Here is a 27,196-nt window from a genome sequence, read left to right as displayed (position 1 = left end):
GAGCTGGTCTAATATATGGCTGTAGAATTACAGCCACTCTCTACACATTTAAAAAAGAGGAGGCAATTATAATAGGCATCTGCTGCACTACTTTAATTGGGATGAATTTGTGAAGATTTAGAATAAAGTGGGTGTTAATCCTCCGTCTGGTTGTAGACTTTCATTTGTGTGACTCTGGTCTCCTGCAGCTGAGCTGTGACTGACACTGGTCAAGCACTGTGTCCTGGGGCAGTTGTTTTTTTTTTTTTTTTTTAAGTTTTTTTGGAAGTTTTTGTTTTAGGAGAAACTGTACCTCTAAACCTTTTCATATTTGAGTCTGAATTGACATGAAGTAATTTTAGTATTAAAAGCTGCATGAATGTATGTGCTAAATGCTTTTCAAGTTTGAGCATTTCACCCCAGCCTGGACCTACATTGTTTGTGTATGTTCTGCATGTACTGTATGCTATGTGAATGGTTGCACCATAGTGTGTGTGTGTGTGTGTGTGTGTGTGTGTGTGTGTGTGTGTGTGTGTGTGTGTGTGTGTGTGTGTGTTCGTGTGCAAACAAATACTATGTGTAAGTATAACACCTACCTACACACACACACACACACACACACACACACACACACACACACACACACACACACACACACACACACACACACCCATTTAGTGTTCAAATAAAAAAACTTTATCCTCCATCAGGTTCAGCTTGCAGCCGGACACCAGACGTTGGATTTGGCAGCTGCTATTGTTATGGGAGCTCAGTTCCCTGTTGGCTCCACTGCACAAATGAGTTCACCGCAAGACCCACTTCTTGCCTATCAGTCTCTTCAAGTGTTTTCTCAAAGCTTCTCAATTAGAGACCCAGTTTGACAGTGGTTTTACTAGGGCTGGGTGAGGTACTCTGAGAAGGCATATGGGTCAGTAGATACGCTCAGCCTTTCATTCATTCATTCATTCATTCATTCATTCATTCATTCATTCATAGGGATTGTAATCCAGCATCACTGAATGACGTATAACACTACATGTGCACTGGATTCAGTGGAGCTACACAAATGAGTTGAGGAACTTGGAGGAAAAATGGAGCTCTGTTGTTTTTTTGTAATTTTGTGCTTTCTCTCTGCATGTTTTTTAGGCTTATGGTTATAATTAACATGTTATGCACATGCTACTGGCACAAGCAACACTTGGCACTAACATGGTACTTTTCTCTCTCTCTTTTTTTTTGCAAGGCCTATCGGAGCAAATTTCCATGGGCCCAAATCACACAAATTTCCTATCGGCCCAAATATTGCATAAGCTTGTTTAATTGTGACTATGAGTGAAAATGAGTGTATTCACACTACACGATGAGTGTATTCATACTACACTGAGTACTAAACATTGTCCTTATAATGCATTTATTATATTATTAAGTACAAACAAAAATTAACCCATAGCACCCTGGTACATATTTTGAGCTTTTTTCTCTACTTCATCTAACTCCACATAGGTATATAAATTTAAGAGGAAATTACGAAAACATGGCAAGAAATATCACAAAATATTTTTTGATTGTTCATGGCATTTTATCACTATTTTTACTCTATTTCAGCTCAGTTTGTGTGGTTCAAGACTGTTGTGATCTTATACTTAGGATAGATATGGAGTCTGTCTGTATGAAAATAAACAAACATTATTGAAAATATCAATATTAGCATCAACATTAGCATAGTGGTGCAGACAAAATACTGGTTTAAAAAAATGAAATCATTTTTCTTAGTTAACACTGAGCCATACTTCTATTCTACTTGCTGCTTCAGTTCACCAATTAATGTCCCATTCTAACCCACATATCCAGTGGAAAAGGTTGTGTGAAGAATTTACAGTGCAGATCATTTTGGCTCTAATGACAGTGTACAGAAATTTCCATGTGTGCGTTTCTCATTTTTACAACAACGGTAACCATTTACAGTGAAACTCAAACCTAATCCCTCTCCTCCTGTTGGCTAATAGTCAAATACGAGTCATCTTGAAAAGAGGCACAGCACTTTGAGGTCACCAAGGCTTCGCTCTTCTGGTGGGTCTGCTGAATTTATTATTGTATGAATTGATTTTTAAATATGCATATGAATTTTAACAGCTCTCCGTTCCAAGACAGATGACAAGTTGTGCAATACATATTTATCAGCTTCTCGCTCTGCTGAACAAGCTCCTTTATTTGGCTGTCTTGCCTCCATGCCATTAGCTGGCACTCATGTTCAATGAGTGCCCTGTGTCTGTGGCCCAGCATGGAGAGCCCTGGGCCTGTGAGTGCTAAAAGGAAGACCACATCAATCCAGTTCGTGAAGCAGGCCAAAGACATGGGTGCAGAAGGAAAAAGCCCTGCACTGTGTTGGTGTTTGCGGGTGTTTTTGTGCAAACAGTTTCACTCCACAAACCATGGCCAGACCGCTTGGTGGAGGGCCGGGCTTGTGGCCGCAGATGCAGCTGGTCTTATGACCATCTTATAATGGCTGTGTTTGATTAGTGGACCAAGAAGTAATTGCAACTTGCAATTTGAGAATGCTGGCATGCCATCTTGATGGAGAAGCATGATGTTTTGTGCAGTACAAGCATGTCGCCAACAAGGCACAATATAGAGAGAAAACCCACTTCCTCTGGGTGGCTATGCAGAGCAGAGCCAGTGAAAGCAACTATAAATTTGCTTAACAGTCACTCTAATCCTGACTTTAACAGATTTCCCCATCATTCACATCTCTGCACAATATTAACCATTCATAAGGCTACATTTCATTGGAACCATTCACATAGACCCTTTGGTTTGTATCAGAGCCAAAGCCCTGCTTGGTTCCCGGACAGCCCTGATTCACCTGAAAACCTAGTCTACAGCCTAGATCACTGCTGTGCGTTGCAAACAGTAAGAGTAAACCCTGTACTGAGGTCAGCAGGTCTGGGCCTCTTGTTAATAAATGACACGTTAAGTAATACTGTGCCAAGAAAAAGTTGGCATCTTAAAAGCACAAAAGATCTCACAACTACATAACATGACTAATTGGCTCACATTACAAAACACCAGGAGGGTGCTAGATGCCTGCCATAACACTGCTTTAGAAACAAAGTGCAGAAATGAAAGCTCTGCCATAGGCAGTCCTTCCCCTCACGCTAAGCCTTTGAGACACTCCATTTAAGGTTATGGTAGATGTGTAAGGATGTTACTTGTAATAACAAAGCACACCTGTTACATGGTCAGGATTAGAGGCACTAAGAAAAACACCTCATAAATTGCTGAGTGTACTCGTGTTTATAGTCCATTTTGACTGTGAGTAATGTTTTATACACATATAAAAAAGCATCCTCCTCTTCTTGAAAAGGGGACATCATGGAGCATCCTGTAACTCAAATCTTAAGTCATCTTTCTGGACTTTTTAAACATAGCACAGAACGTGTTTTGACTGTATGAATGGCTTGTCACTGGGTAACTATTTATGACTTTAACACACAGACATATTCATTCATTTTTTTTAACTACAGGTGCTAATTTTAACAGTTGTTAAAGTTGACTTCAACAAACACTCAAGAAACATAATGAGACTTGGAAACTTTATAGATGTAGAGTAGGCAAAAGTTAATTACATGCAGCAATGTATTATGGAGGTTTATCACAAAAGTTGGCAGCATGTCAAAAATAACCGGATTAGAGCAGAATTCTGTTACGTCACTCTCAAATATATGAGCTAATAATGGAAAAATCTACAATAAGGATTGCATTGCAGTGATTTGCAGGTGTTTTTAAGGGTATTCAATGCAAAGCATACTTAAAACACCCTTACCCATACTTAGGTCACATGTAACGCATGCCTTTAAAAAAAATGGTGACAAGTTAAAGCCCAGATTATTATTATTAACATTCAAAAACCATTCTTCTAATACAATTATTTTGCTTGCTAAGCCAGATAATTAGAGAATATTAGGGTATCCCATGGATAGAATAATAGCTTAAGTTTAACAGATATATTTGAATAAAGTCTGGCTCATTAATACAGATTTCAATTATCGCTATGCACCAAAATATACATGTGCCTGTAGAGCTCAACCAGATTTCTCGTTCAGATTTTGGAAGCGAATCTGTCTGTTTGATAATGTGGAGTTTAACAACAGCTTAAAATCCAGTTCTGATTCCTGCTTTGACTATTATATAATTTCTATACAGTGATGCATTAAGGAATCATAAGAGGATACTCACTGTCCACGGGACTGATGTAGTCTGGTAGATGCACAGCAGCAGCAGCAGCTGCTGCCCCAGTCTGCATAAGCAGCTCTCCATATGGGCTGCGGTGACTAGCCATTAGATAGCAGTCAGCTGGGTTAGTCCCATGAGGATGAGGAAGGCCAAAAAGACTTCGTTCTTTCAGATGCTCATGTGTCACTGCAAAGAGAAAAGCAAGACTGAGCACTTGAAGGTCAGTGCACTCTGTGACCCAAAAACATTAGCTGTAAAAATACACATATATTATTTTTTTATACAAGATTACCCCTACAGTTGTTACCCATAACACATAAGGAATTCTGTGATTTTGATGTAATACACATATTAATGCTCAAACCTAGAAAACCACAATCTAAAGGTTTTTAAGGCACTGCTCATAGGATTTTACTTGCTGACTGGCTCAGATAATCATTATTGCCACCCCCAACATTTCCTCTTATTCCTGAATGAACAGTCAATATATGTTCATACTGGTTAATATGGAGGAGGGAGTTCTGGTTTATTCCTAAATTCTTGCCTTCAAGGTCATTAGGGCCACATTTGATCTATCAGAGACAATTAGGCCACGGAATGGTAAAAGAGAACAAACATGTGTTTGTGCTGGATTCATGGCAGAACAAGGGCATTTATTTTCTCCACAGTTGTCGTATCATGGAGCACCCTCTCTAGAGGGGACCAGAGTCAAAGAGCTGAGGATTGTGCCCAAGTCTGGCCTCCTCAAGCCCTCAGGGGAGTCTGATCAGTGGTCAGATCACTGCACTGGACTTCCCCACAGCAAATTAACAGTTTGATCTAAACCTGTTACTCATGAAAGCTGATATTTGAGGGATCATGGCTGTATAAAGCAGCTGCATTACTGAATATGTTTTTTTTCCCACCATTACATGATAATCTATTTAATATTGCTTGGAATACATGAAAATATAGTATAGCAAGATTATGATCACACTTTTTAATTGAAAGGGAAGGGGGCTTATGCTCTTTAGATTGTGCTCACTCAAGCTTAATTTCCTCCATTCGCATTGCTCACTTGCCATTTAATCAGTTACACAATCTTTTCTACATTGCTTATTTAACTGTAAAAGCAGAAAGCCATTACTGCCTACAGACTGTAGAAGGTGATTTATCTTTGATTCTACCTCCTTGTCCCAACCTCTTAACAGGGTTGCGAGAACAAAGCTGACATGATGGGAGGTTAAATTTGGGGGAAATTCTTTTTTTTGGCTGTTTTCTTAAAAGATTTCCATTGTTTCTTACTATTCCCCACATTCATGAGGAACAGGTCTTGAGAATGTTTTAAGTTTCAAAGAGTATTTGACAGGACTAATTCCAAAAACAGGAGAGATAAGCCTTTATGTAAACTTACATGTGGCAAAGTGCTGTGGTCTTTGCAGTTTCTTTGCCATTGTGGAGAAAAAGAACCATTAGCTCTCCCTCCTTCTTAAGTACACAGTTTCTTTTATTTTATGCACTTAATGCATGGCTTTATACTATAAACTCAGACACCATTAGTGCATCACCCCATAATCATGACAGAAAGAGGTAAAATGTGCTAACCATTCATAAACCAGAATGCTTTCCATTTTAACGTGAATAAACTCTTTATGGTTATGTAATGCGCTTTTCAATGCACACTTACCATCAGCCGGGCTGAGGCCTCGTGCCGCTGAAATGACAGACAGTGTGGGGCTGTTGTGAACTGAGCGTAGGTACTGCTCCATGTGAGGGTTGACATATGGATGTGGTGGGCTGAATGGGGACTCACTCGTGGCATGAGTGGACAACCGGATCAGAGAGATATCAGAGATAATTGGGCTTCCAGCTAATCCAGCAGTTCTAGAAAATGTCGAGACAGTGATAGAAGACAGATGAAGTTTTGGACCTCAAGCAAATCCATGCATTGACAGTGAGTTTATACAGCTATACACTTTGGTTCCCCCATATATATATATAAGTTCAGTGATAAAATATTTAAATTAAGTTCAAATGTGACAAAATGTTCTCTAGGATGAATCAATGGTGTAAAATTGGTGAAGTGTTTTCTTTACTACTCACATACTCTAACTATTATGCTGAAACATTGCTATGTGCTTTCTTTTGGCCGTGGGCAGTGAACAAGTTGAGACTTAAATGAACTTAATACATCAGTGTTCATGCTGATGTCTGGAAGGGATGTATCTCCCCTAGTAAGACATGCCTATTTAACATTTTCAGCCTGGCTAATTACTGCCCTTTGACTGAGCCCATTTGTAGAACACAATTCCAGAGTGGAACTTTGGTGATAGCTCACAGATTGAGGTGGAGATATAAATGTGTCATCTCTTGACAGGTAGCTGAGCTCTCTGCCCACCCAGGGAAAGCCAGCCAGGAAGGAGACAGTAATTGTAATACCTCTTAAAGGTAGATTTCTGCCTCCATTTGATCTCATCCTGTACAGGTCCTGAAAAATACTTAATATATGGCTCTGACAATGGCTCTTCTAATTTAATTGCAATAGTGTATTTCAGGTTGGAAGAACAAAGACAAATCAGACTCTCTGCTTGGAGGTTTGGGTGAACCAGCATGCTCCTGTAATGTAGGTCTGACAGTTCTCTGAACAGACATCCTTACTTAAAGGCACAGATTATTTAACTAGCTTTTTAAGCCATATTCTAAGCCATATTTAGTAATCATTACAATTGACAGGTTATAATGTGTTTAGAATTACAATTGCAAAAGTTTTTGCATCCTAAAAAAGAAGGGACAATTGAATGGAGTTTCCTCTAAGCACTGGTCATCCGTAGTTCTTGATTGGGTCTTTAACAGATTAGACATGCACACAAACAAAGTAGGCCAGCCTGTGTTAACATTTGTTCCTCATTAACAGTCACAAAGAAAGAAAATGTCCATGGTAACAAATCAGAGCTTGAGCTCTTGTTTGGGATATAGACTAGGGTGATGGAGAAGGCGCTTAGGGATTTTCCTGCCAATGCGGACTTGTCAGCATTTGTGCAACAAAAAAAGGCCTTTGTTAACTGATTTTTAATTTGTGTGTGTGTGTGTGTGTGTGTGTGTGTGTGTGTGTGTGTGTGTGTGTGTGTGTGTGTGTGTGTGTGTGTGTGTGTGTGTGTGTGTGTATGTGTGTGTGTGTGTGTGTGTGTGTGGGTGTGTGGGTGAGTGGGTGTATTTTACTGATGTCTTGTTTTTACAGTTTACACCACAGTTCAGAAAACAGGATCTAGTCCTTAAATTATACTTATTACATTATATTCAGTTTGAGCATATTTGGTTATGTCCAGTTCAATATCTATTCTGCAATACAACTTTATTAAAAAAAGCACTTAATTTTCATCCATGCTTACAGCTTAACTATCTAAAAGGAGCATCTAAGATACATCTTGCTTGTAAATCCTGGCTTCGTTTCAGTCCCTCATTTATACCTCCTCTGTATGAAGGCCAACTTGCATGCAGCTTGGGCTGAGTACAGTTTCCAGTAAATGGCTGCAGACTACCAAGCTTGTGCAGTGGCCAACATTCTGCCATCAGTCCCCTTGCAACGATAGCCATAAAGGCAGCTCTGTTCTGGTGGAGCTGAGAGAAAACAGACGCCCATACACAAAACACCCAGCACTCCTCTCCATTCAGCAATAGGGGAGAGCTCTCAACATTAATGTTAAGCTTACACTGTGATTTTATAAACTGTAACTCTTCCCCCTTTTGACAAGGAAACACTCAAATACTCAGACTGTGCAATAAGCAGTATATTATTTACACTATATATTTGTATTAGTGTTTTAATGTCTGTAAGTCAGTAATGGCTTAATTCATGCCCTAAATGTTTTGTCTGCATGGATGAATCGTGTTTTAACTTGGTCTATCTGCTAATTAAAAAAATTTCACCTGTACCAGCATTTATTGGCCCTTTACCTTTCCTAGTACATTCAGCAGTGTATCACTACTGACTGGAAAACAACATGTCTTCATTACGGCATTTCTGTAGTAAATTATTTGAATTACCATAGCACTGCTGAAATCATTCAGTGTTTATATAAGGGTCTCTATAATGTCTCTTTAAGGTCTGTAACGTAATTGCGAACTGTTAAATTTATTTCAAAATTCAAATGTATTTCAATGGCAGTATAAATGCCATGTGACATGACAGTTCCTGATCTGAAACAAGCCACGAGACTTTATCTCTTACAAATGTATAATTACGAGCTTTGAAGTTTCTTGACGTTGAAGTTACTTCACATATTTCAAATGAATTGAGATCCAGTCAAAAATGACAATACATCAGACTAATACAGAAACAAATCTGGAAAACTACCAATTGCCTGTTTGAGTCATGGATAATAAGCCATAATTTACAGCTTTACCCATTGGGGACTAGAAAAGGGAGGCCCTTGTGACAGGCATCATTACTGAAATCATGTTGTTCCACCGTCTTTCATACAAGATCTTACTTAACCATCTTAAAGAGACAGACAATCACAGACAGTCTATGTCATGAGATTTCTGAAGGTTGACACATAAAGATCCTAGAAAGATTTAAACATAACACCATGGGTGGCTCCTGTCCATGTAACCCATCTGAATGTGAGTTTTGTTTTACAATCACATAACCTGTAGTTTGGGGAGGAGGTAAGGAACATTCTTCTGAAATTACAGCACTGCTTTGAGCTTTACTGCATTATGGTACACAGTTGTTCTGACTGACTTATACTATATTTATTGGCTTAAGGCCTTAGCAGTTTTGCATTACTAAATACCTAACTGCACTAAAATGAACAAAGCCTAACTGTTAAAGCTTATACACTAAATATTTTATAAACAGTCATTCAAGTAGATTTTAAACATATCCTGACTTTAGTTTGGCAGACATGGTTTTACTCATTGTCAGCCTGATAAACTTTTCAGTAGTCAATGCCTCATTTGGATCTTGGTATGTTGTCAGAGTAAGTTCATTTCTTGCATTACTCTTAAAACCAGATAGATACAGTGCTTCTAATGAGATGGCCAGTGGTTTTAATAGCTTTTATTTACATGTAAATCATTCTTCACACACCAGAAACAGTGAAATTCCAATTATATATAGTTCTCTATATTTTTACTTTCTATATGTTCTGCTACACGTCATGCTTATTTTAATCTTAACCGACTGCTCATTTTACTGTATATGCTATTAAACCAATAGACTGACCTAAAAATAAACCTAATGTCTTCCAGAGTTAATGTATTAATTACTCTTATATTTGTAATGCTGTGTATAGTTACACTTCTGTGGTTTATTTGTATGTACACAAAGGTCATTATGGAAATGATGGCCTCATTTGTGGTGTATTTTCACGTATGACAGATTTCGCATAATTCACACTGACCAAAGACAAAATCAAATGTGTGTCAATAATATCAGGTACAATTCCCAATAGGAGTTGAGTTGAAAAGTGCCAAAACAACATTAATAAATCAGGATAATGTGCTGAGGTTTTCTGTTCAGACCTACTGTGGTCAGTAACCTCACCACAGAAAAACTTGGGCATGATCCATACTACAGTGTCAAAAAGTAGAAACGTGGTCAATAAAAGGAAGGGAACACTTTCTAAGGAAAGCTACATACGGATACATGGGAATTGACTTGTAATTTCAACTTGTAAATCAAACAGTGCTCCCTACTGTACTTTTAGAGTAGATAAACCATTTAAAATGCTGTAACATTATATGTAATATAAATATTTGTAATACAGTTCTGTCCAAATGTGAATTGTGTTATATATTGGAAAAGTTTTATTATTCCCCATCTGGTTTCTGAATGCCAGTTTATTTTTGGAGAAAAAATGATTATAATTTGTGTTGTTTTTTTTTGCTTTTAAGAATGAAGAAGACTTTTTTCCATCGATCCAAAGCACTCTCTTTTTGTAATTTTTATAAAAATGGTCTTACATAAAAGGCCATCTAACAATGATATTGCTAAGCTGCCAGGATTTAGTCACAGTGTGAGGACAATTCTTCATTAACAACTAAATCCTTCTGCAGAATCTCTTTGTGCTAATTGTGTATGGACAGACAGCAGTTATATTCCGCACTCAGAACCCAGACCCCTGACACTTGTGTTTGTATGGATAAGCTCAACTTGCTGACCAATGAAACTCTGCTTAATTTACTGATCAACATGTTTTGGAATTAGGTAAAGCACAGGCAGAAATAAATGAATTGGGGCGACTGTCAAGGCCAAGCCTCAATAATCAATACAGCCAGATTTCACATAGAAAAACGTGTCTTCTCTTTAGAACATTGCACATAACCATAACATCTGTGAATTACATGTGTGAATTTTACTGAGTGTTACTACATCATTATTGTAAACACGAAAACGAAGTATGATAGAGTATGTGGAAAATCTGAAGTCAGATGAATATTTTAAAATAGCTACACATGTTAAGAAAAACTTATCATGCATAAATTTCACAGCTCCAACCTGGCTTTTGCATCTTTAGGTATATATGTAGTTCCCTGGTAGAGTAAATAGTAGAAGGATTTTTACATGGCTCAGTCTAATAACATTATATTTATATGTATTTCCTTGTCCATTGTTTCAGGTTATGTACTGAGCTGGTGTGCAGCAGACCCTCTGCCACAAATGGAAAAATTATGTCAGTGTGCAGAGATTTCCTGGATTCAGTGCATGTCATGCCAGTAGCACAAAACTGTCCAAGACAATAAAATATAGCTTGAGCAATAGTGTATGGGTGGAAATGAGATTTTGTCTATCACTTTTCACTTTCATACTTTTCATCATCTTTCATACTCCTTTGCATGTATCTTTATATGGAAGTTTTTAATCAAATATAACTTAGCATTCAGGACTCCTGTCCTGAGGGTGTTCTAATGTTCTTGATTAACCTATCCCTAAGTTCTTTCACACTGCCCAATTATCACACTCCCTCAACCTGCTTCCTGTAGCTGCCCCATCAATTTTAAAACACTGATGCATGCCCCACCATGTCTCACATTACAAAGAAGACATGGTGCATTAAGACTCTTCTCTATTCTGGCACATAGAAAATGGAATGAACTTCCAATAGCTGTCTGAAAAGCTGAGTCTGGCAATCTTCAAATGCTGATCAAATCCTTATCTATTCATAAAAAACTTTAATTAGCACTTTATTTAAAATAAAAATTTAGTTGTGTGTCTGCTTTTCTTACTATTTTGAGTTTTTGAGCTGATGGTATTCGTTGTCCATGGCCTATTTAACCAGTATCAGGATGTATTTATTGATTTCAAAGCACTTCTGTAAGTTGCTCTGGATAAGGCTGTCTGCTAAATGACATAAATGTAAATGTACATAAATCATTCTTTTTTTTTCAGGAATTTAGCTTTGCACATTTTTTAAAGGATTTTATATTGTTATACTATACAATTCCATATGATGTAACATGAAATATTACAGTGTGCATGATATTCATGTTACATATTTGATTTTAAGCTTATTTTCATTAAGGGTGCTATTAATTTTAGATTTGCCTATAAATATTTTGGCACTTAATAGACTTACCCATGCATGGCATGAAGAGGGTGTGGCTCATAATGGTATCTACCCTCATGATGGCGCATGTCGATTGGGATCGGTGTGTGGAAGGTCGGGAATAAAGGGGGAGCTGTGGAGTTAAGGATAGGCAAAGAGAAAGAGAGAGAGTTAAAGGGAAAAAAAAATCAAGTAATTGTTAGGCTTCCAAATAAAACATTCTTAAAGACTGGAAAAAAGGCTGTAATGCTGCTCACATTAATTTCCATGGGTATCAAGACAGTAGCATATTGGCAGTAGCACACAGTAGAAATTGAATAAATGAATAATCATAGCAAGTCTCAAACATCATCATCTTTAAAACAGAACAGTTTGAACTGGGTTTTTGGGAAAATGCGAGCCTATCTTTGAACTGAGGGATAAGGGGACACAAAATAACAGAGAAATGTTGACATGCTGGACACATTACCACACATGATCTGGAAAAGTACATTAGGCCTCTGCTATGCTCCACATACATGCAATGGCTAATATAGGAAACAAAACAATTAGATGTACATATTCACATTACACAGCAATATAAGAAGCAGATAATGTGTCCTGAGGTGCTTATGTAGGGTTCCAGTGTTTAATGAGTAGTTTGCTGCTTTTTAACAAGGTGTACTTTATGCAATAAAACATTTTAATAGCATGAATAGAATGTTTTTTCCTTCTGCCTTATTAGTGTAAGCTACAAATGGAGAATTAAGTTGTAAATGTGTCATAAATGTCAGTTTTTTCCCCATTTCTTCATTGCTTCACCATCTGTAAGCATTTTATTCTGGTCATTGTTGTGTATAGGGAGACTATCATGGGTATAGTATGCAATAAGTGAAAATACAAACAGTCCATCATAGGGTACCATGTACAAACACCTATTAACCGTTTATACCCACCAATATGTTTTTGCAAGATATGAGAGAACCCGGACAACTATCCACACAGGAAATAACACAAGCTTGGGATTGAACCAGAAACACTGTGAGGTGGCAGCACTACCTGCTGTGCCATTATGCTGCCCCTCCATTATTTTAGAAATGAGAAAACCAGACTATACACATTCCATCCTGAAGGGAGATGGACAAATTCAAGCCTGTGTTCCAGGTAAGCCGTACTCATTTCCATTTGCTGTGAATATGAGCAGCCATACTCCTCGTCCCAACATTTAACATCTGTACCTTTCTCCTTCAGTGGCCATGCACTAGCATACATCCATGTGCAAGAAGGGGCCATTTTTCTAGGCCGAATTCCATTCTACAACAAAATACCTAAGGTGTCACAAATGTCAGTGAACCTGAGAGCTAAGAACATGGGCGGAAGGATTGCAATGACTATCTCATGGGGGTAGGGTAGAGCAGTAAGGAAGAGGACTCTTTCAGCAGCCGGCTTCAGCAGGTTTAAAGTCCTTTAGGAGATCTGCTTTGTTTCTTAAAGGAATAAAGCCTTTTAACCCATATCTTGTGGTTTTTTGGACATGTGTTTATATATGATTTACATAATTTATGAATCATTACGTTTCTTAGAAATACAGAATACAGCTGAACTACATAAAGAATAAGCATCTGTACTCTTTATAAAACCTGCTCTGGATCAGTTGTACATTTTTAAGGCAACAGTAACTGAATACTACTGATATAATAGCATAGGCAAAATAACAAAGTTATTGCATAGAACGTGTATTAAAAACCTTCCTAATACAGATGAGAAACATCCAAGATCTTTAGGGTCTGTTTGGATATTTTTTCTATCGCTTTACTTTTAAGTCTGTCCTTGGTGAGTTGGAAGTAAGAGAGACATTCTTATGCCTAGTACAGAGACCAGGATAATGAGCCTCTCAGCAATGACTTTTGGGAGAAAGAGTATGTGCATGCATAACATCTTCATTCATGCTCTGGATCATGTGTGGCACTTAGTGTGTGTGTTAGTCATGTACAGCACATGGGAGGTGGCCTTCAGGGACGTCCGTGTCATTAATAATAATGGAAACGCACTGGAGAGTGTGTAGGTCTTGTTCTTGCTTTCTCTCAAAATATTGCAGCTTGTCTGACTGATACAGAGCACTGACTGCTGGGATCCAACCAAAAAATAAATGATTTCAGAACAAAAACCTCACCACATCAATAATTATATATTTTTTCTTCATTAAACAATCCGTCCTTTATAAACCCACTTTTATTAGCCTTGGATGTATGCAGAACAACTGAAAAACTATAGGACAAATAATGTATTAGAATAATACATAACCTTTAATAATAATACAAACCTTTTGTTAATGTTCCTGAAAATACTACTGTCTGAGTCATGTTACTATACAAAAATAATGATGGTCTAAAACCACTTTACCATTGTTAGGGAGTTGGATCTATGAAAAAATCTCACAAACTGTATATGATCACAGTGGTAGTACATGCTTACAATAATCTCAAGTTAGCACATATTTACTAAAGTAGTAAAGAAACACAGACATGAACGCTACAATGCATCGTACAGTTTTGATCATGGACTTAATTTGCTTAAATCTGAGAAGAAGTCATATTGGACTGGTGTCTGAATAATAAGCTGCAGAATAGTTATATGCATCTGGTTATTTGAGTCTGGTTCCTCTCAAGGTTTCTTCCTTTACCATTCAAGGGAGTTTTTCCTTGCCACAGTCTCCTGAGTCACCTCAGACATTTAAATATATCTAATATTAATCTAGAATTTATATTGATGTCTGTTTAAACCAAATGCTGTCAATAGTAAAAATCGCTTAATTTATGAAGTTATTATGTCAAACATGTCACCAGAGGATTAACCAGAGGTTGTTTCGCCTTAACCTCAGGATGGCAGATTCCAATACCATCGCTGGGAAAGTTCTGGATTTTTCCAGAAAAAAAAATCTAGTTTCCTTGTGTTTCTTTACACTATTATTGCTGTCATATATTATTGTAATATATTAGAATGATTATCTCAGTTCTCCATATCAATGGCAAAAATGTGCAAAACATCCTGTCAGGGCATCGTGAGAACCAGACAGTTTTTGTAACAGGATTATGTTGGGATCTGATCTCCTTTTAAAGACAATTCCAGGTGGCAGACATTAACATAGGCTGCTCTGAAACTCAAAGCACAGGAAAAACATTCACTTTTCATGTCCAAACGAAGCTAAGAGCAGCTTTGTGGTGAGAGAAGCTCATCCTCAGAGGAAGCACTCAAGAACAATAATAATATCCTGAGAGGCCAGGCAGCGGCAGTGTAATTAAAAAAGCTTTTCTGTCCTGCTCTAGGAACAAGGAGGGAGTAAGTAAGGGGGAGTTAACTTCGACAGGAAATTCCAGCAGAATAAACTGGCAAGTAGCCTAACGATACAGCCCTATGCCAACTACTATATAGTATGTTTTCAAGCTGCCTTGAGTGCAGGGAAGCCACAGGCAAAATGTAGTCTCTTTCAGCCTCAGGCATTCCTAGTAGCTACTTTTCCCACTTCTTTTAATAAATATATGTTTATTTCTTCCTCAATGTCCTGTGTCCGCTAACAAAAGCCTCCAATTTGTAAATTGTTGGAGGTGTTTTTTCCAGTTTATGTGCACCCAGAAATTGTGTACCTTGTACAATGCCTCTCTTTTTCTTGTATTGATGTATTAGCTGAAGCAGCAGAAGAATCATATGGTTAAGGGAAGTGATTCGAGGAATAAAAAGACATATCAAGTAAATTACCCATGGAGCCTCGTAAAATTATAACGTTCATATTAATAGCAGAACTTTTGAGAAAAGCTTTGTGGATTTGTTTAAAGTACACTAAGCATAAAGGCATCTGTGTTTTAGATGCCTGATGTCTATTTAAACCAGATCCTGTCAATTCTACAAGTAAACACTGGCCATTAAATAAAATCTCAGTTACAGGTGCAAATGTAGAACATGCAGAAAAAGCCTCTGAGGTCACTTGCTATAGTTTTTGAGAAATTTGTAAGAAGCAACAAAATCTTTACTTTATGGTATATTATAAGGCACTAATGTAAATAAGGCCTGTTTCACACTGTCGGTAAGCAACACAATGCGCAAAGTGATTTAGCGATTGTCAATAAGCAGTGACTAGTTTAGCTCCAGTCCTAGCTTTGTTTATGGGACCTTGTCATACATACAGTAGCCCCAGATGTGGAGGATCCTCAGCAGACCTGTAAACCTTTCCTGTTAATGTTTACAAAACTGGGCCCTGCTGGCTTTTCTCTGGCAGTCTGAATCCATGTCGAACAACTAGCCAGATTCCTACAATTGCTTACACAATTTCCAGCAAGCTGCTGGCTCTCGTAATGTCATGCGGATCTGTGTGAATTTTAATAGTTTTCTTAATTATTGCTAGGCAACATAAGTTATTAGTAATAAGCAGCTGCGCAACAGTGTTGCTTTCTAATAAGCCAATGTATCATAGCAAATAACACGGCCTTATTGTCTAGCATTTCATGTATAATCAAGTGGAACTAGCTTCTGGTTAACAATGAAATGTGTTATTTACCTGATCATTAGTTTTCAACTCTTTCAGTTTTCAACTACTCAAAAGCCAGTAATCTTTACTGTAAGCGAATTCATCAAAAACAATTCATTGTGTTCATATACAGCTAGCATAAAATATGTCCCTGGACGCAATGGATGTTCAAACATCCTTGTATCTTTGTCTTGGTCACTGCTGTCTCAGCACTAGGTGAACTATTGTACTAGGTGAAGCTTTTATAATGGGAATAATAGCGGTAGAGGAAGTGCTCTTTCAGATTTACAAAGCATGCTGATTCTTCTAAAGGAATCCCAGCTGGACTTCACACTGTGTTGAAATTCTCATGTCCCAGGACTTTGAGCAGATAAAATAATACATGAATATTGAAAAAAAGTGCTTAGTAGGCTATATTCTGTGATAAGATATGGCCAGAACATTATCCATTTACATAAAACAGCATACAACCTTATAGACTAACCTGGATCTGGCTCCAACTTCAGTGAGTTTTCAGGGAAGAGCACAAACTTAAACACCGGCTGTATACAGTATGTACAAGGTAACCTGTGTGTGCCATACCTTTAACAATTTGTGGTACCTAACCGTATTTTTTTCTTTACAGGGAGTGCTCTTATTTGTGCTTAAATATTAATTTCTAATATCTCCATATGTGTACAGTTATGTGTACGTAATAAAAGGCCCAGGCAACTCTTTTTTTTTCATGAGTCCAGCAGCATACTAATATCCCCTGGCTAGTATGGCCAGTGACAAAACGATCCCTTATAAAAATTCTTTGATGATGACCCATCAGTGGATGTCTGTTTACTACTTACTATATTGTTGCCTTTGTGTAATCCCAACTGCCGATTGCAGAAATTATTTGCTGAACTAATAGGATGATTTACTAAAACATTTACAGCCTAGTGTGGTGGGGCCATTCTCAGCACGACTGGACACACAGATAAGGTCAAAGGAAACTCAAAGTGAATGTTACCCCTCAGCTCTTGTTTTTCCAAAGGAAGAGAAGATTATGCTCTTAATTAGTGCTTCCAAAGGGAAGGCTCAATTTACGGGATAGCAACAAAGAGAAGGGGGATGGGGAAGGAAGATGTCCAACAGTCTGGTATGGGGCCCCCTATTACAGAAGGGAAAAGGGGGTAGGAGGCTGAGAAGACCTTTCTTTCCAACAATAGGGGAACGATCCTTCTTTATGGTGATTCAGAGTACACTGGAGGAGGCTCTAACTCTCAGCATGACCCATGAGTAAGGGGTCATAGAGGTAATGCCTACATCAAACGTATTCTTCCCCTCCATAGCAGTGTTGGCCCTATTGAACAAAAAAGATAAACAGCTTCAGTCAGCAGTGTAGAGAGGGGGACAAGTTAAAACTAAAGGCTAAAGAGGAAAGCAAGTGGGGCAGAGTCAACAGTGGCATGAATTAAAATGCCAGAAACTGGCAAGCAAACAAGAACTGTGACTGTTTTTCTCTGGAGTGGAGTGGAATTGCAACAGTGCAAGTCCTTCAGCTGAGGGTCTTAGAACAAGAGACTGTTTTTCCACGTGCCATTCAAACAACTTGTAAAAAAAGGGTTCATGAGTAAAATGTGACAGATCATCCCCCACTACTTCAACCCTGGATCACTTCATGTCTAATGATGGAGGATGTTCATGTTTGCCAGCTGTCTAAGAAACCAAGTAACAACAAGACTTTCCTCATACCTCAAACGTGAACTGTCCTAGAACACAATGGTTAAATAGCCTTTCAGTTGGCCAAATCTACAGCTTAAATGAGTGCTGAAGAGTATTCTCACTTTGAGAACCTTGAACATTTTCAGGCACTCAGAAATTTTTGTTTTCTGTTTCTGGTCTAAAAAAGATAGAAAATATTGAAGTTTTCTGAACTATTCTGAACATCACTGATGTGCCAAATTCAAGCTTTAAAGAATAAAGAACACTACTGCCAGCCAATGACCTGTGTTTTGGAAAAATTGTTGCTAAAACTTGTTTTATATCACAGGTGACATGGCACACCTAACAAAGTGGAAAGTTTCCATAATGCTTTTACAACATAATGGAAATCTATTCTGTAGATGTTTATAGTGGCAAGCATGAGACTAGACTAAGTGAGAGCAAGCCAACAGCCACATGCAGGTAGTTTAATAAGCTACATTAATGTTAAAAACACATTATTGTGACAAAGTCAAAGTTTATAGAACCTTTTTTTCCTGCATGACATGAAGGTTTTTCAAACCAGCTGTGTTCAGCCATGAGAACAAAGCACAATTTCATGTATCAAGTTTACTTTTGATGCTTTGCAGAAAGCCACAAGAGCCATACACAAAAAAATTGCATTTGGCCATTGAGGCTAAGTATATAATTTTTTTTTTGCGCTTCAGAATTGTGTTCAAAAATGTCCTACAGCATCTTTATGGTTGCTGACTTGTCACGGCAAATGGAGGCATTACAACAGACCTGCCCCCGGAATCAGGAACTGTAGTCCTTGTGCTTTACCTGAGTGAAGAATCATTACCGAAAAGACTAATGTTGTTTCTGAATAAGTTGCTGAGTAAGCCCTGAGCAATATTTGACAGATCTTTGTGATTTGCAATAAATCATCACTGGAAGGTGTGGTAGACATGTCCTCTCTAGTCCCACTGTTGAAAAAAATATTTTGCTATGTCATCACACTTCTGCCACTGGTCCTATTTTAAGAACCATCCTGTTTACTTTGTTTTGCCCTCTGTGTTGGTGTATGGGTACATCCTGAAAAGATTCTTTTTAGTTAGGTTTCACCTCTGACCCAGCTTCCTTTCGTCCTTTTGTTCTCTTGGATTCAAAGTGCAATGGATACAGGCGCATGTAAATAGATTTTTCTCTATAATATTACAACTTGTTTTCTTTGAAATCTGATCTGGTTCCTTTACTTCTGTCAGAATGAATTTCATATGTTTAAAAGATCCTGGTTCCTGTAAATCCGAGTGATCAAAATAATTATTTTGGGTACATATATAATAACAGATTTAAAACATTATTGCTGATAACAAATTACTAGCTAATCACTATTTTCATTAATTTCACTAAATCTGAATAATTCATTCAACATTCAATATTGTCAATGCAGCTACAGAAAATGTACAGCTGTAATTTTGCAATGCTTATTTATTACAAGTTATTTAAATTCTTAATAAAATTGGAATCATTTCCCTGAGTCCATTTTTGCCCATTCCCCATATATTGCATCAACCCAAAATTTGCTTTCACAAACAAATATTGCATTTTAAATTAACCTAACTGGTATTCTGACACAAAATATTATTATGGTAACTAGGGTGAACCCCTATTCAGTAAAATTGCCAGAATTCCACGTACCACACTCCTCTGAAACCACACTCTTTTTCAGGGCCTTTCAGACAGTATGCAACTTCAGAATTTACCTGGCAGTCATGCAGGTATGAAAGTAAATAAACAGGGAACTATAAACAGGAACTTTTTTCAGCTTCATACCAGTGAAGAGGTCAGAAGCTAGAGGTCTATTAAAGTCTTTACATGGCAGCAAGATCAAGATCTAAACAGCCTTAGAGTTTTCTATGCTTCTAGGCATTTACACATGTCATTATCTGCTTTTTAGTCACTGAAAGCCAAAGAAAACTCAAAGCAGAAAAGAAAATACAACTTAAGCTATATTAGAAGGCATATTATTTATATTATTAAGATACTCATCGAACCATTTAATGAGACCTTATAAATATTTAATATTATAGGTGATAACCATCTTTCTCTTGGTTTGCATTGACTCCAACCCAAGAAAATGACTGGATACAAAGCATATACCGACTTCCCCATTAATAGAGCTATAGGCTTTACCTTTAATTGGTCATCTGTACACGCTCATTTTCTTCTGTACATAGGTTTCTACCTAGAAACACACTGCAACAACATTATGTACTTAGACTGAACCTAAATAAACTATTTTTTGTTCACACACTTGTTTCATTCCTCTTGTAAATATTGTCTGACGAGCAGAGGCATGCTTCTGTCTGGCCCTTAGAGTGCACTCTGGATAGGGCAATATTTATCTAAGCACAAGCTGCTAGAGAAGACTGAAAAGGAGCACAAGAGGGTCTATGTAAACACTTCAGAGGGATCTAAAATGACCCTAAAACACTTTACTGAAAAGTACCAGATCAGCAAGTCACCTCAGAATTATGCTAACTGCAGATCAGACCAAAGCAGGCAAACATCGTATTTGCTTTCTAGTCATTCACAAGTGATTGACTAGAGAAGTAGGGGCTAAGGGGGAAATGCTGTATTATACCTTTATGCTGTATTACACCTTTCGACCAGTAGGGTCAAACAATTGCCAGCGAATTCATCTGAGCTTGTGCTGTCTTAAATGGTGAACGGGTGCATGTTTTTCCTTATCTGTCATGCTGCTAAATTGGGAAAAAAAAAGTACTAAAAGGAAAAACAGCCAGTCAGCAATGTTCTTGTCAGTCATTAATCATCACTACAAAATTTGATGATTCATGATATGGATGATTTTAACAGTATGAAGTTTTTTGTATCGGACAGAACAGCATTTCATTCTCTTACTTTTAATTTATAATACAACTATTAATAGTTGTGAACTGTGTGAAGACTGTCATCTTAATGTCATTGTGTCTAACCTCCATTTAGCTGTCAAAAAGAAGAACCTACCTTAGCATGTCCATCTGTCAGTTTCCATTATATCTGCTCATTGCAATGACAATGAAACAAAATTAGTATTGAAAATTGGCATCAATTATGAGGGCAACCAGAGTGAAGGTGAGAAACATAAAAGCTGTGTGATGAGAATGTCTGAAACAGGTGGAGACTGAGAGCTCTTCTGGTTGAATAGTTGCAGGCTGACAGTGAGGAAGAATTCTACAATGATCTGTCTCAGTTAAGAGGAGGGTCATTAGCACAAATTATACAGACATCACTTTAGACACTTTAATTTGGTAATTAGGCCATTAATGGCAGCAAAACGTATTCTAAAGCAGAATGACTGTCACAGGGAAGTATGTACCCTTAGCTTTCAGAATGGAACATGTATCTCGGCCTGGTGAGCATCTACTGCAGAAGTTGGAATAGATAACAACAGTTTGTCTGCCACTTTTCCATGCTCAGATAAGTCTTTTACTGGATGTTCTGTAGTTATAAAAGGGTCACTGATAACTCAGTAAAAGGAAATATGTGAGATCACAGAAAAGTAGATTATTTCCAAACCAATCCTGTAGAGTCTAATATGTTCTGTTGATAAATGCATCAAAGACCATCTACTTTCACAGAAAGAGGTACAATTAATTGCCATGGCTAATGACCAACCACAGACATTTTCATGCAGTCGATACATTAACTTCTTCTTAAGTCCGATGACCAGGTCTTCCTCAGAAAATCTCTGAATCGTGGTGTTTTTGAAATGGCCACAAAAGTGAGTATACATAGATGTGTGGAGAGCCTGATTCGACTTTCAAGAGACAGAAAAGTGTACAAAGGTTATCGGACATTCCAGATCCGGTGGCTGGAGTGTCTGAGGCTGATTTTAAAATTATAGAATTGTTAGTTCCCAGACAAACAGCTAATATTTCTAGAGCTCCTGAAAACCTTTTCTTAGTGCTTGTGATATATCTAGAAAATAATTTAAGCATTACGGACCCCCAGATTATATCAGTTTGCCTGCAGGCCTATGTGTAAATAACTATTAGTGTTCTGAGGTTCCTCTTAATGAGATGTTTTAATGGATATCCAACAGGGTTATAGGTTTTATGTTTCTTATAATGACTAGATGAAATTTTATCTTTCTAAAACACCAATTTTTTTTTTATTTAGTACTATTCAGCATTCATTTAGTTGTGTTATTAAAGTGTATGTGCTAATGCTGCAACATTAGAATTGAAATATATGCTAATAGATATTTAGCTATAATAATAATATGCTGTAGGATAGTCTATCAAATGTAAATTAGAGTTGATACACATAGAACGATAAACAACCATCTGGTCTTTTTACCTCCCTGATAGGAACAACATAGGGTTATGCAGGGCAAGATGTTGCTACAATCTGATAAAAAAGCAATTGTAGTTTCCTTGAAAATAATCTTAAAGCTCAGTGAAATTTAACTCAGTGGAATTTATTTATCGCCATTTCCAGGATGAAGATACACATGTGCCACAGATGTGCCCGGGTTCAGCTTATTATCCTTGATGGTAATTGGTATCATGTGGTGCCATTTGTTGAACTACTTTGCTTCCCAAAATTGAACAAGGAGCTGCAATAATGATGGAAGTGTGTGCCTATTTTAGTTTTACTTATGTGGTGAATTTGAGTTATTGCAAAGATAAACAGTCGATGAAAATGTATGTTGCTTGTCTTGTCTATGAACAAATGATAATAAAATCTGTGATATTCAATGTCTTATAAATAATTCTGCATTCAAATTGAAAGACAATTTATTATTCTGGCAGTTCAGATTTTGACAGAACAACTTAAAATTACTATATGATCTTATATGCACTCATATACTGCTTGGAGTAAAACATGAACATAATTCAGGGGTCTTCATCATTATTACAACACATGGGATGTGGTGGTAATAAGGACATGTAATATTTTATCAAGGTCAAATTAAAGTCATGTAGGAAGTTTGTTTATGTAAAATACATTATAGGCTTCTCTCAGACTTTAATTATCTTATTCTACCAACCTTCACATTATGTAAAGTATGTATAAAAAGTATGTATAATTGTTTGTTTTGAAACCTTCTTCGGTGTAAGGTTTGGGGTAAACATTTTAAGGTTTGAACAGTCTGCTTCATTGCAGTCATAGTCATTGCTGTCACAAGATCTATTATGCGTGCTGTGCCTAACATGAAGGTTGTCAAGCTCATATTATTTCTTCTGTCTAAGTACATTTTCATTAGGAATTACATGGCAATTTTACTGTCTCACTGCATTTGACAAGCTGTCATGTCAAATTTGCCTGAAGTGTCAAACCTGAGCTGAACAAATGCAGACTAACACAAGAACTATTTATGATGAAATATGCATTTCCACAGCTAGGTTATGCCCACTGCAAAAACATTTCAATGACTAAAGATTATCCATAAATGACAAATACATAAACTTACTGCTTTGCTTTGAATGCTTTGACCCTTTAAATCCTGGCAGTGTTGTGGATACTCAAAAGCATTTAGGATTCACAAAACTAAAAATATAAAAACATTTATATAAGATCTTCTTAGCAATACACCAGAAAATGAACTAAGGTGTCTGAAAGAATTTCCTTTGCTTGCAAAGTTATATTCCACTGGAATACACTGAGCCACTTTAAACCAATTGAGGCTCCTGCAAAAATCTATTTGTCAACAAAATGTATGGCAAAATCAAAACAGTGAAAGTAGATCTCTGTTTGGCAACCACACGGCTTTGGAATACTATATACAGCATTAGGGCTACCAAATCAAATAAGACAAAGCATATTTGCTTTCAGATTCAACATAACAATTCAGTTGATCAATGACAACTTCTCAGTCAATGTCCCTCCTTTCTGTGGAGTCATTTGGTAGCTGAGCAGAGTTAGCAGAGTAAAAGTCTTATTATTTATGTTATTTTATTTATTTATTATTATTATCTTATTTATTTATAAAAGTCTTGTTATTGTAAGTGCACAAGCCCTAAGAGCAGTAAGTTAAAATCTACTGGCTTGTTAGGTGTTTTTTCGTGTGGGTGAAAATATGCACTTTTTTTTACTTTGCCTGCTTTTGGCAGGCCTGGGATGACTCCCTCTGGGCCCAGACGCCTCTGTGTCTCTACCAGCAGGGTGAGGCCCGCCCTGATGGAAGAAAATCTTACCTGAAGCAGAACGTTTTTTGGCTGCTGCCCAGGCATCTTTAGCTAATGAATACAGAGAGTACTCCAACCAAACAGCAGGAAAACAGAGGGAAAAGCCTGGGGAAAAATTAGTTCCGGTGGGGGTGGGGAGGACAAAGTTGGGAGTTGACTAAACTGCACTAAATGTACTATTTTTTGATTAGCAACAAGACTCGGTTTAGTCATATAAGAAGACTTAATTTGCCTCAACAAATATATAAAAAAGAATCATTTGATGATCTTGAACAAAGATCTTATTAAGGTATTCCCTTACCTCATTTAGCTGCCTTCAACCTCATTTTTTCAAGGTTGTTTTTATACCCGAAGCTACTAAAGCTTGAGGCTTCAGATGGATAACTCTGACCTCTTTCAATGCGTGGGTGTGGTAGAAGAATACAGATGTTCTACTTGTTTCCACCCAATGACTCTAAAACCCAGTGTTGCCTCAGCTGCTGAGCATTAGCAGCTGGATGAGTTAATGGCTGGCTTCAACCTGGCTGCTAACTACAGAGGGCAAGCTATATTTCCATAGTAATCAACAATAGAGACTACTTTATTATACACATGTAAAAATTTGCATGATACTAAAAGAAAAAAGATAAACCAAACACTGGAAATGGTAGTTATCAAACAGTTTGGTATTCTATAGAAACAAAAGAACACGAAGCAACTGCAGACAAATCCAAATTTGAAGTAAATAATGAATTACATCTAGTTAATAATCAGTTTGGTTAAGTTTACATGGATGGCAATTGTTTAGAGATATTCAATAATACTTTATGATACTATAAAATGTTGCTACCAAACAACTAAGCTCTCCACATTAGCCAGTTAATGTTTTTCTCCAAAGCTAAAAGAAGTCTTTGAGTGTAATATGTACATCTGCTTCCCCCATCTCCTTTGAAATATCCCCTAGTGTGTCGTGGGAATTTTAGAGCAAGCATGATCCTTTCATAGAACACAACTGTCTTGAATAAGAAGGATTAGTAGGGGATTTCTCCCCAGAGACTTGACCTGTTTTGTGCCAGAACCAACATTTTGTATATATGTACAGTATGATGTCAAATATGCACGTGTTCATAAAGCAGAGTCAATTAACTCGAAAGAGCTAAAGTGATCTAAAGTGATCATCATGTCACTATGATTGTCAGCAGACATGATTCAGGCCTAGTATCAGTGAAGGACATGAGACATACAGCAGTTTTCTTGTGCTTATGATGATGGGTATGTCACTCCATGCCACAGCATGTCACGAATAAGGCTTGTTTATTTCATTGGTTTCATGCCATCGTCTGAGTCTGGGATAAGATAAGATCCTCCCTAGATCCTCACCATACTGAAAGGTGCAGGCCTTGGATGAACATGATAGCTAGGATCAAGTCTGTATCTGCTGGTGTGGTGTGCTGACCTTGCTACTCTTTGAAGCCTAAGCCAAGAATGCATAGTTTACATTATGGAAAATTACCTGGGATACAACTGTACATTTGCATAGATTTGCACCCTGTCATGACGAAAGTGCTTGAACCATAATTTTGAAAGAATAAAAGAAACAGAATAAAAATTATTTTAATAATTTCCTTAAGGCCAAATATTATTTAGAATAATATAAAAATATTATTAGAAAGATTTCTAATTCTATTAGACATTGCTTGTCATTGCAAAGACTCCAGGGATGTCAGTGCTTGGCCACCTCACACTTTCACTGACCAAACACCAATAAAGACAAGAGTAATGAGGACTTGTGACACTACACTACACACAGACACACACAGAATGTAGTATTATTAGCATCTTTCATTTATGCTATTTTTATTAGCTATTTTGCTGTCCACAGCTGAATGTTGTATATTCATAGCAAACCACAGCCTGTACCTGCGAGGTTAAATGTGCTGCTGTCAGGGGCAATGTATGAGTAAATGCTCATGCTTTCCTTTCTGAAAAGCCACGATGGACATACTGTACACTTCCACTGGGCATAAAATTAGAGGGTGTATCAGCATAAATGCAGACATGAGTTCTAAAAGAGACGTGCGTCTCTGGACACAGAATGCCAAAATACACCAACTCTCTTCTGTCCAAACAAATCTCAGTTTCTCTAGGGCTTTGACCTCATCTCCATGAAAAACAAGCCTTAATTTTCAGAAACCACAATGCACTACTAAGCACAACACACACATCTTGCGAGGTCACTTTACCACGTTGTAAAATACACAGTGGAAGGCCATGCGTGGCCTAGTGCAATAACAGAACCATTCACTTACACTCATTATTTGGCTAAATGACTAAACCTCCTCGTGTTCCAAGGTGACTGTCTGTCCACCATTAGTTGAGGGATTCCTCTGTTTACACAGTCATCCCTTGCTGTTTATTTTGCTGGTCACACACTTTTCTATAAACCATTGGGGCTTTGGAGCATGTACAGTAATGACCAGTGCTTTCAGACTGTCCTGGACTTGTTTTTAACGCATGACATTACACATGTTCCAAAGTCTTGTGGGACTCATTAAAAGTGGTATTTTCTTTCATCAAATCAAATATTTTTTATTTAGTATCAAAATATCTAATATGTGATATGTTTAATACAATACAGCTAGATTCCATTTTGTGAAATTAATGTAACTAAAAGTGAAAAATCAAGAAATACATGCTGTAACAATTTTTGTCATCAGTCTTTAAAAAAAAACGCCCTCAATCTGAACTTATGAACCACTCATGCCATTCTGGTGGCAGTGGAAGCTAATTGGTTAAGGATCTTGCTTATTAATCAGAATGTCAGTGGTTCAAAGCCCAAAGACCCAACACTGACAAGCTGCCACTGCTGGGCCCTTGAGCATAGCCCTTAACTGTTCTTGTGTCCCAACTTCCCTATAAGCTGTGATATGTACATACAAGAACTTCACTGTGGTGCAATGTATAAATGACAAACAGTGTCTTCTTCTTCATTTTGTTGTAGCTAAAACCTTTCAAAATGCAGGACTGTTTTTCAAGCATTGTTTGACCTGCAGGTGTCTTTTTTGGAATGTGCAACTGTGTCTAATTTGGCTTATGGGTGTGTTCAT

At 37.4% G+C, this 27,196-nt stretch overlaps 1 protein-coding gene across 2 annotated transcripts in view; it reads right to left on the bottom strand.

The window, feature by feature from the left end:
* The window catches only part of gli2a (GLI family zinc finger 2a), a 56,461-nt gene that overhangs the window by 11,935 nt on the left and 17,330 nt on the right, over positions 1–27,196 (bottom strand). Inside the window, exons 3-5 of one of the 2 annotated variants that reach the window (XM_027164633.2) lie at positions 11,772–11,874; positions 5,879–6,075; positions 4,216–4,398 (exon numbers count right to left, since the gene is read on the bottom strand). In XM_027164633.2, coding sequence (XP_027020434.1) covers positions 4,216–4,398; positions 5,879–6,075; positions 11,772–11,874 — 483 coding nt within the window. Of the gene's footprint in view, positions 1–4,215; positions 4,399–5,878; positions 6,076–7,658; positions 7,874–11,771; positions 11,875–27,196 lie in introns of those variants that run through there. The other variant, XM_027164634.2, reaches the window with a different exon arrangement.

The sequence above is a fragment of the Tachysurus fulvidraco genome, chromosome 6 (genome assembly GCF_022655615.1).
Source record: "Tachysurus fulvidraco isolate hzauxx_2018 chromosome 6, HZAU_PFXX_2.0, whole genome shotgun sequence".
Classification (NCBI taxonomy): Eukaryota; Metazoa; Chordata; class Actinopteri; order Siluriformes; family Bagridae; genus Tachysurus; species Tachysurus fulvidraco.
The sequence above is the reverse complement of the archived record's forward strand: the minus strand, read 5'-3'. Positions and strand labels throughout refer to the sequence as shown.